The 11314-nt window shown below is 41.3% G+C and overlaps 1 protein-coding gene and 1 non-coding gene across 2 annotated transcripts; one reads left to right on the forward strand and one right to left on the reverse strand.

The window, feature by feature from the left end:
• The first annotated feature begins 771 nt into the window (after positions 1-771).
• ctsbb (cathepsin Bb) lies at positions 772-10797 on the forward strand. Its single transcript, XM_017723827.2, has 10 exons — positions 772-843; positions 1201-1324; positions 1607-1692; positions 2642-2756; positions 2862-2977; positions 3142-3227; positions 4700-4843; positions 6250-6366; positions 7003-7131; positions 10454-10797. The coding sequence occupies exons 2-10, from the start codon at positions 1202-1204 to the stop codon at positions 10528-10530; spliced, it is 993 nt and encodes a 330-aa protein (XP_017579316.1). The 5' UTR covers positions 772-843; position 1201; the 3' UTR covers positions 10531-10797.
• A 308-nt stretch (positions 10798-11105) lies between these two features.
• Positions 11106-11177, reverse strand: trnae-cuc. Its single transcript has one exon. It is a non-coding gene; the product is annotated as a tRNA-Glu (tRNA).
• Between the last annotated feature and the right edge of the window lie 137 nt (positions 11178-11314).

Raw genomic sequence — 11314 nt, forward strand, 5'->3', positions numbered from 1 at the left:
GGAATAAGATACATTTCCATGTAGCTCAAAGCCGTGAAGGCAGTCAGTTTCCATGTAGCTCAAAGCTGTAAGTGTGGTCCTGATACAAGTCTAATGCTTATGTTGTATAAATCTTTAGCTGGTGAATTAAATTGTAAAGAAAACAAATTGTGTCTGTATTCAGCCCAAAATATATGCCAGAGACAGTTTGCCCTTTCAGCTAGATAAAAGAAGCGAAGTTAAGGCATATAGATAGCCAGCTAGTTATCTTACTTGATTTAGATGGTCAAAGAAGGTATTCAGCTTCCTAGCAGTAACATTAGTTATGTAGCTTCCTTCTGCGTTCACCAGCTAGAGAATAATTTAAAGAATGAATAAACAGCCTGCCACCCCAAAGCTGCTGCAGTTTTTCAAGAAATTCCTTTCCTTGTGTAAACTGGAAAATCTCTCTCTTGAGACTATTGTGGCACCTGCAAAGGATGTGAGTAAACCTGGTAACCGTAGCGAAGGTTACTTTTTTTTTTTTTTTTTTTTTTTTTTTTTGTCCGGAGTGTCTCTTTAAAGTAGTACTTAAGAACAGGGTTAGGGTTGAGACAAAGGTTAAATATAGGACCAGTTTAAGGTTAGCATTATGACAATGGTTGGATTTATAATGAATTAACTCCGTAATATGATTCTACCGGCAATAACTGACTCTTCTTTAGTGGTCTAAGTCCAGAGCATCTCATATAAGTCGTGTGATATGACTTCATAAAATCACCTGACACCTGTGACAGCTAACCACATGACATAGAATAAGGCACAAGGGTTCTTAACTGCCACAACCTAGAGTTATCATTGTGGGGGAGAGACAGAAACACTCAGGTAAGTAAGCCATATTCATCTTATGCAGTAAAAACAACATAACAAGTGACAGTAAATTTTTAAATGCATTCTTGTCATAGTAACAATTGATGGTAGTGTGAATGAATGCATATGTTATTGATATTCAAGCAAATAAAATTATGATTGCACAATAGAATGTGAGAACTTTTGGGGAAGAAATGTATTTATGTATATTTTTCTCACTGTTTAACAATAAAAAGTGAACATATGTTTGTGAAGTAATTATATGTCATTCTTACAGTAATTCTTGCTTAATCCACTTTAAAGAGCTGGAAAGGCTTGTATTTTTAACCACTGACCAGGAAAAAATGAAAATGTCACTTGTATCTTCCTCAGGATGTCCCGACTCATCTTCTTGTGCCTTCTGTCGCTCATGTCCTTCACCTGGGCCAGTTCACACACCTCCCCGCTGTCCCAGGACATGGTCAACATCATCAATAAGGCCAATACTACATGGACGGTAATATCGGTTTGCTTATTTCTTTTAGACATAGAGGTAAAGTGTAAGAAAGAAGCAGAAAATGTATTGGTTCTAGAGATAATACAGTAAACATTCTGTTACAAATACTCATGTTTATTCTGTTACTCATACATAAAGAACTATATAGTTTGGTCTGAAGCTTTGAGAAGTCCTCATAATGACACACCACAAAGATTTTAAATGCACCTGGTGAGCCAAACTGTCTTTCCCCTCTTCCTCTTTCTTTCTGCTCTTGTTCATTTCCCCCTTTTTTCTCTGTAGGCCAGGCTAAATTTTGACAATGTGGACTACAGTTACTTGAAGTCACTCTGTGGAACCATATTGAAGCGCCCCAGGCTCTCTGAAATGTGGGTGATAGCCATTCCTACCAGTTGTCAGCAGAAATATTGATAAGACTAAGATCTTACAGATTTTGTTTCACTATTAAATATTTTTATTAAAAATGTAAACTTTTAAACACTATTAAGTTTCTTTGTAATTTGCAACATTTTATTTCTTTTTCTCTGCAGAACTGATATACAAAATGTTATTATTTCATGTCTTTTTTCTATGTCTTGTGCACATGTTTATGTGCTACAGGCACATGCAAATGTGTGAAGACACCCTGTCAAATTGCATGTTTTGTTGATTTTAGGGAAAATAATTTAACATCTATCAATTTATCATCTACAGGGAACAAATTTAATTTTTTTTTCTGCAAATGTAATTCCTTAAAATTACATCATTTAAATTAAACATTTGCAGGACATTCTAGACCAAGGCCTTAGGAATTCTGGGAACCAAAAAATCTGTAATTTTAAGTTAATTGTCATTCATTAGAAGCATTCTTGTATTTAATTCTGATTTGGATGAAAACAAAAGGGTTAAATTCTTGAAATGCCTAGCAAAAAATTGATCAATCAGGAATTAATCAGCATAATTTTGAAGTGACAGAGGAATCAACGCATCACGTTTTTGATTTCCAATGGGGGAATCAATTTTGTGAGAAAAAATGTCGCTCTAGGCCTTCTAGAACTACTAAATACCTCACTGACTATGAACACTAGCAGTAGCCTAAACACTGGGTTGTCTGAAATGCACAAAAGCAGAATCAGGTTTTTACCCCTGTTCACTATGAAGTGATTCACACTGAAACTCATTTGCTTCATATAAAACATGAAATTACTTTTAGAAGCTTCAAAGCTCTTAAAATTTTACTTGGAAAATCAACAAAACATGCAATGTGAATGGAGGTCTTCAAACATTAACATACAACTGTATATATTTTTTTTCCCTGTTCTCCTTTCATCCTTGTAGGGTCAGGTTTGAGGAAAATCTTAATTTGCCAGATAGCTTTGACTCCAGAGATCAGTGGCCCAACTGTCGCACCATCAGTCAGATCCGTGACCAGGGCTCATGTGGATCATGCTGGGTAAGCCCTTCACAACTGCCTACAAAGCCAAGCCCTTCCTTCACCAGCCACTTCTTGATTATATTGCATGATTATAATGCTGGTGTGGTTCATTTGTTGATCTAGGCCTTCGGTGCTGTTGAGGCTATATCGGACCGAATCTGTATCTACAGTGGCAGCAAAGTCTCAGTGGAGATCTCTGCAGAGGACCTGCTCTCATGCTGCGATGAGTGTGGGATGGGGTGTGTAGTCCACTTACTGAATGTTGTATTTTTTACTTTCTGACACACAGAATGGCATGCAGTAAAGATATTTAAGTCCTGTGAAATGTATGGCATCTTCTGTGTCCTGTGAGTTCTTCAGTATGTTTTGTTTCATATTATGCTTGATTTTTTTTCTGGACCAGTTGTTTTGGAGGTTTCCCAGATGCAGCTTGGGAGTTCTGGACCAAAACTGGCCTTGTGACTGGAGGACTGTATGGCTCCAATGTTGGTGAGTTTTAAATGTTTTGGCCTGGCCTCATTGTGATGCAAAAGTTTGGGTGCATTAAGTCAAATTACAAAAAATAAAGAAAATGTGGCCTGTGCAAAACGTTTATATTTTATGTTCTACTTTCCCCATTGCGTTCAGTTTGCAGAAAAATGCCACATTTTGACTTGCTCCCTGTAGATCATGTGTTAAATTATTTTCACAAGTAATTTGACCAGGGGTGTCCAAAATTTTATGCATGAGTGTAGCACATAAAAAAGTGAATGGAATATACAAGACCCAGAAAGAAAAAGACTGAAATAAGTAATTAAATAAAATTTAGTACAATATCAGTTCTACAGAGAAAAAGATGATACATGTAGTAGAAAAGAGACAAAAACTTTTGCAGTCCCATCTTTACTGGACATTTTATATTGCTACTTGTGCAATTTTATCCTCACGATTCACGAATAGCTAGTATATTTAATAATATACAACCATAAACATTAGTTTAGACACAGCAGTAGGGTGTAAATAAACAAATTGGTACTGGGAAGTAAACACAACAAGAACACATGGACAGGACAGGGAGCCAATCGTTACAGACATAATGGATGCAAAATATACCATTTAGTAATTATTAATGTGGCTTTGGCCTTTACAACACTGATATTGCAGAAAGCTGCAGTATTCAAGTGAGCCCTTCAACAGGCATTAATTGTGTTATATGTTCATCCCGTCTAACCTTAAAAACTTCAGATGAGTTTCTGTGGGTGTTTTGATGTGTCAGGTCATTCATGTGAAATAATTCTGGCCAAAATAATGAAAACTTTAGTCACATCACAACAAAAGTTCAACATTGTAATGGGTATGGAATGTATTGTCAGGCATATCACATCTGCAGTAACTAGCAGTATAATCATAGTGTGGTATTTTGTCCATATTGTGCAGCCCCAGTACTCACATATACAGAAGGCAAAAAATAAATAAATAAAACTTTACAGCAGGGGTCATCAAATAGATTTGACCTGGGGCCAAATTCTCACAGTGCAAATATTCTTTGTGCCAAGACCCCAACATCCCAAATGCCCCCCAAAACACCCCTATCATATATATACACCCCTATCATATATACAACTCTTGACACAATTTTCTTTTAAAACTGTAAATATGTGTGCAAGATCAAAGAAATACAAAAACAAATAAATAAATATGAATGATATGATAACAATGATAACAAATAACTCTAAACAAGTAAACATTTCAGTGCCACGTAATTTTGAGCCTGAGAACTCTCTCACAGGCTCAGTCTGGCCCATGGGCCGCTATTTGATGATGAATTTTACACTGTATCTTGTAGTCACCATTTGTTATTTTGGTGAAAGAAACATCTTTATAGAACAAATATGTAAATAACTAAAACTAAGCAATTATCACAGGTATAAAGTTGGACATTGTTTCTAGTCAGTAATTTTCTAATTGCCCATATGTTGCAGGCTGCAGGCCCTACACAATACCTCCCTGTGAGCACCATGTTAATGGCACACGGCCACCATGCTCAGGTGAGCAGAAAACCCCTGACTGTGTGAAGCAGTGCATTGATGGATACACTCCTTCCTACTCCAAAGACCTGTTCTTCGGTAAGCATTTCCAACTGAAAATCTGACATTAGCATAAACTAAACATATTTTATTTTATGTGGGGTTTACAAGAGATCATTCATAACCAATTAATGAAAGTGATATGGTTGAATAAATTATCATACTTTGCATATTTATAACTGAAAATGCACACAAATGCCAACGTCACTATTCTGTTCACATACACTGTATTTCCAAAAGTATTCAGTCACCCATCCAAATCATTTAATTCAGGTGTTCCAATCACCACAGGTGTATAAAACCAAGCACCTAGGCCTGCAGACTGCTTCTACAAACATTTGTGAAAGAAAGGGTGGCTCTCAGGAGTCATGAAGTCCAGTCATGAAATTTCCTGACTACTAAATATTCCACAGTCAGCTGTCAGTGGTATTATCACAAAGTGGAAGCGATTGGGAATGAGAGCAACTCAGCCACAAAGTGGTAGGCCATGTAAAATGACAGAGTAGGGTCAGCGGATGCTGAGGTGCATAGTGCACAGAGGTCACCAACTTTCTGCAGATTCAATCACTACAGACCTCCAAACTTCATGTGGCCTTCAGATTAACTCAAGAACAGTATAGAGAGCTTAATAGAATTTCCATGGCCGAGCAGCTGCATCCAAGCCTCACATCACCAAGCTCAATGCAAAGCATTGAATGCAGTGGTGTAAAGCGCTGTCACTGGACTCTAAAGCAGTGGAGACTTCTCTGGAGTGAAGAATCATGCTTCTTCATCTGGCAATCTGATGGATGAGTTTGGGTTTGGTGGTTGCCAGCAGAACTGTACTTGTCTGACTGCATTGTGCCAAGTGTAAAGTTTGGTGGAGGGGGGATCATGGTGTTGTGTTGTTTTTCAGGAGTTGGGCTCGGCCCCTTAATTCCAGTGAAAGGACCTCTTAATGCTTCAGCAGACCATAAGGTTTTGGACAATTTCATGCTCCCAACTTTGTGAGAACAGTTTGGGGATGGCCGCTTCCTGTTCCAACATGACTGCAGATCAGTGCACAAAGCAAGGTCCATAAAGACATGGATGAATGAGTTTGGTGTGGAAGAACTTGACTGATCTGCACAGAGTCCTGACCTCAACCTGATAGAACACCTTTGGAATGAATTAGAGTGGAGACTGTGAGCCAGGTCTCCTCATCCAACATCAGTGTCCGACCTCACAAATGCGCTTCTGGAAAAAGCATAAACACACTCCTAACCCTTGTGGAAAGCCTCCCGAGAAGAGTTGAAGCTGTTATAGCTGCAAAGGGTGGACCGACATCATATTAAACCCTATGGATTAAGAATGGGATCTCACTTAATTTCATATGCATGTGAAAGCAGACAAGCGAATATTTTTGGCAATTTAGTGTATTATGCTGCTATGCCCATAGTCTATTTTGCTGTGTTTTTCCCCTGCAGGCCAGCGCTCATATAACATTCCCTCGGAGCCCAAGCAGATCATGGCTGAGATATACAAAAACGGCCCTGTGGAAGCAGCCTTCACTGTCTATGAGGATTTCCTGCTTTATAAGACAGGTTATTTTCATCAACAGCTTTGTTGCTGATACGTATATGTCTTCTAGAGCAGTGTTTCTCAGTCCTGGTCCTAGAGGCCAACTGCCCTGCACTTTTTATTCTTTTCCCTCATTTTCCAATATCTATTGGATTCATAATGTGCTCTTAAACCACAAAATTGTTCACACCTTTGTGCTCTTGATTGTGCATAGATTCTGTTCTTATCTACGAACAAATCCCACATAAGAAAACATAAATGTCAGAATCACTGTTAAAACTGTTTGAAGAAGAAATTTGTTCTTAAGAAAGACTAGTGAATGATACCAATTGTGTTAAAGGCCTCCAAGACCCCAGCTGAAAAATACAAGGTGTGTGGACTCAGTACGACTCAGAAATTATAATTATGGGACAATTATGTTTCCTGAATAGAGGCACCCTCACCCTAGTGAAAAGAGGGGTACAGCCCTCTTAGTACCTTTTTTCTGAGAGTGTACAGTACTGCTAAGTTGGCTGTATGTGAACATCTTCAAATCCAGTTCTTAGCTTTTTTCTAAAATTGCTAATCAGAAATTAGCCCACTTATAAAAGTAGCATCCAAAGTGCCTTTTAAAAATCTTTCACTCAACCTCCATCTTCTTTAATCCCTTTTCCCCCAAGGAGTGTACCAACACTTGACAGGAGAAATGCTGGGTGGACATGCCATCAAGATCCTTGGCTGGGGAGAGGAGAATGGCACCCCCTACTGGCTGGCTGCTAACTCCTGGAACACTGACTGGGGAGACAAAGGTAGGAATTCCACCTTTTTTTATCCATCCATCCATCCATCCATCCATCCATCATCCTCCGCTTTTCCAGGGTTCAGGTTGCGGGGGCAGCATCCTAAGCAATGAGGCCCAGACCTCCCTTTCCCCAGCCACTTCCAATAGCTCCCCGGGGGGGATTCCGAGGTGCTCCCAGGCCAGCTGGGTGATATAGTCATGCCAGCGTGTCCTGGGTCTTCCCCGGGGTCTCCTCCCAGGTGGACTTGCCTGTGACACCTCCCGAGGGAGGCGTCCAGGAGGCATCCTAACCAGATGCCCAAACCACCTCAGCTGGCTCCTCTCGACGTGGAGAAGCAGCGGCTCTACTCCGAGTCCCTCCTGGATGACCGAACTTCTCACCCTACCTCTAAGGGAGAGTCCAGACACCCTGCGGAGGAAACTCATTTCAGCCGCTTGTATTTGTGATCTCATTCTTTCGGTCATTACCCAAAGCTCATGACCATAGGTGAGGGTGGGAACATAGATCGACCGGTAAATTGAAAGCCTTGCCTTATGGCTCAGCTCTTTCTTTACCACAACAGACCGGTAAAGAGCCCGCATCACTGCTGACCCAGCAACAATCCACCTGTCAATCTCCCGCTCCCTTTTACCATCACTCGTGAACAAGACCCCGAGATACTTAAACTCCTCCACTTGAGGCAAGAGCTTATCCCCGACCCCGAGAGAGTTCTCCACCCTTTTCCGCCTGAGAACCATGGCCTCAGATTTGGAGGTACTGATTCTCATCTCGGCCGCTTCACACTCGGCTGCAAACCAATCCAGCGAAAGCTGACGTTCACGGCCTGATGTCCCAAATAGGACCACATCATCCGCAAACAGCAGTGGTCACCAAACTGGACACCCTCCTTCCCCTGACTGCGCCTAGAAACTCTATCCATAAAAATTATGAATAGAATCGGTGACAAACGGCAGCCCTGATGGAGTCCAACTCTCACTGGGAATGAGTCTGAGTTACTGCCGGCCATGCGAACCAAACTCCTGCTTTGTTTGTACAGGGCCCTGTACACCTTAGTGACTTCGCTAATGGACAAGCCTAGTCCCGTGTCCCCAGACTCTGCCTCCTCACTGGAGAAACATGTTGGTGGGATTGAGAAGGTCCTCACAGTATTCCTTCCAACGCCCAATGACATCTTCATTCGAAGTCAGCAGCACACCATCTCCACTATATATAGCACTAGTGGCACACTGCTTTCCCCTTCTGAGTCACCTGACGGTTTGCCAGAATCTTTTCAGAGCCAACTTAAAGTCACTTTCCAAGGCCTCACCAAACTCCTCCCACACCCGGGTTTTTGCCTTGGCGACGACTGAAGTCACAGATCACTTGGTCTGTCGATACCTGCCAGCTGCATCTGGTGTTCCACAGGCCAACCATGCCCAGTAGGACTCTTCTTCAGCTTGACGGCATCTCTCACCTGGGGTGTCCACCACCGGGTTCGAGGATTACTGCCCGACAGGCATCAACTACCTTGCGGCCACAGCTATAGTCAGTGGCTTCAACAATGGAGGAGCAGAACATGGCCCATTCTGAGTCAATGCCCCTCACCTCCCCCGATATCTGGTCAAAGTTCTGACGTGGTGTGAGTTGAAGATCAATCAGGTTCTTCTGCCAGACGTTCCCAGCAAACCCTCACTATACGTTTGAGTTTGCCTGGTCTAATTGGCATCTTCCCCCACCACCTGATCCAACTCACTACCAGGTGGTGATCAGTTGACAGCTCAGCTGTCCAAAAGCTGTCTCGAGTGTCCAAAACACATGGTCGCAGGTCCGATGACATGACTACAAAGTCAATCATTGAACTGCGGCCTAGGGTGTCCTGGCACCATGTGCACTTATGGGCATCCTTGTGTTCAAACATGGTGTTCGTGATGGACAAACTGTGGCTTGCACAGAAGTCCAAAAACCCATTCCCCAACCCAAAGGTGTAGGGAAGCTACCCTCTTGTCTACCGGAGAAAACCCCAACATACAGGCTCCGAGTCGAGGGGCTATGAGAACGCCCACACCTGCCCGCCGCCTCTCACCCTGGGCAACTCCAGAAAAGAATAAAGTCCAGCCCCTCTCAAGAAGATTAGACCCAGAGCCCAAGCTGTGTGTTGAGGTGAGCCCGACTATCCGATATCTCTCAACCTCCCACACCAACTCAGGCTCCTTCCCCACCAGTGAGGTAACATTCCAAGTTCCAAAATGTTGGGGGAACTCATGTAACTCCTTCGGGCTGGGCCTGGCTGGGCACCATGAGTAAATGCCCGGCCACCAGATGCTCGCTGGCGAGCCCCTCCCCAGGCCTGGCTCCAGGGTGGGGCCCCGGTAACCCTGATGCGGGCAGGGTACACAAATCCTGATTTGGTTTTGTTTTCATAAGAGTAATTATGGATCACACTTTGTCTGACCTGTCACCTTTGACCAGTTTGCCCTGGGAGACCCTACCAGGAGCTTTTGCTCCAGACAACATAGCTCCTAGGATCATTCAAGCACACAAACCCTTCCACCACGATAAGGTGTTGATCCATGGAGGGGCCTTTGTAATGTCTTATGTGTATAATATAGTGTTTTATATGCCAGTGTCAAAGATACATTCCCATTTTTTGTCAATGAAACGGTCAATAAAATATTCTGATCTGAGTCGATGTGAAAACAGTCAGTTCACGGGTCATGAAGTCATTTCTGTAAATGTTTGCCTCTTTGCTATGATTTAAAAAAAAATTTAAGGCAAAAAGCTATTTTCAAATCTTAAATAAATGTCTCAGGCATAAGATAATGTACTAGTATCCATTTCATGTAACAATCATCTATGATGAATCTTTTTGCCATCTGTCAACAAATTTGTGGCCATTTCTTTCTGTGAGGGGGCTTTTAAAGGCTTTAAACACTTTAAAATGAGGTGTTAAACAACACATGCTTTCTCTTGCTCTATCAATGTGTTCATTGGAGACAACACGTATTGTTTTACTTTTAGTATCGAATGTGTTAAATCAGAAAACATTGTAACACAAGAGGTTTAAACAGGTACCACAAGTGACTGTGTTGTTATTTAACACATCACCTATTCGAGTGTGAACTGAGAGTCCCTACTTCTGCCATTGTACGCAGTTCTGACACTGGAGTTTCTCATTAAATCACTGTTCACTGATAAGTATGGTTGACACCATATCACAGTAATAGTGTCTATTTTTCAATTTTGTTTCATCTCTCTGTCATTAGTTTTCAGTATCCCATCCATCACAAGAGAAAGTGTTGGTGTTTCAAACTGTTGCTTCCTAATCCTGAAAGCTTTTTCTCTTACACAGGATACTTTAAGATCCTGAGAGGACAGGACCACTGTGGTATCGAAAGTGAAATGGTTGCTGGTATTCCCAAGCTATAAGAGAAAATCTGCTCTCTCCACTGATCCAGACTGGAAACCGGATCCCTTCATGAAGTAGTGCAATTATCAGTCCTAGATGAACAGCACTGGGATAATTACTTTGTAATTATACATCACAGATAAATGATTTCAGATGCATTATGGCTTTTATAAATTCTATACTGTAATTCTATTCAGGTGGTATCATGAAGCACTGTATTAAAATCTGCTTTTAAAGAACTTTTAACAGCCAGTATAATAAAAAATGAGGTAATTACTCCTCTCCTTCCCCCATGAGTGATGTTCATTGTTTGATGTTCACTTAAGAATTGTTTTAAAAAAAAGATAAGCAACAAAGGCTATGAAAAAGTTTACTTTATGCTGAAAGTGTGAAAGCATCAGTATGATACGTGTTCATCAGTGGGGTAAATGTAGTCAACATGTGCAAAATCTTATAGAATTTCAATGCATATAAGGTGTCACAATTATTGGTATTCTTTTATTTTGTAACTAGTAAGTACACCAATGGTAAGTCCAGATTGAATTGTATTAGTTTATTACTCAGCTCTGTTGAAACGTATTGATGCAAAACGCTGTTCCCTGACCGGGAATCGAACCCGGGCCGCGGCGGTGAGAGCGCCGAATCCTAACCACTAGACCACCAGGGAAGACACAATAATCCAACAGGACATTGTTGTCAATATCATTAACCATGTTGAATGTTCGTTGGTAAAATGTAGAAAAACTCCAAAACACAATGTTCTGTCGGACGAAATAAAAAAAATCCGCTTTGCATTGACATTAC

Source organism: Pygocentrus nattereri, chromosome 4 (assembly GCF_015220715.1).
Source record: "Pygocentrus nattereri isolate fPygNat1 chromosome 4, fPygNat1.pri, whole genome shotgun sequence".
NCBI lineage: Eukaryota > Metazoa > Chordata > Actinopteri > Characiformes > Serrasalmidae > Pygocentrus > Pygocentrus nattereri.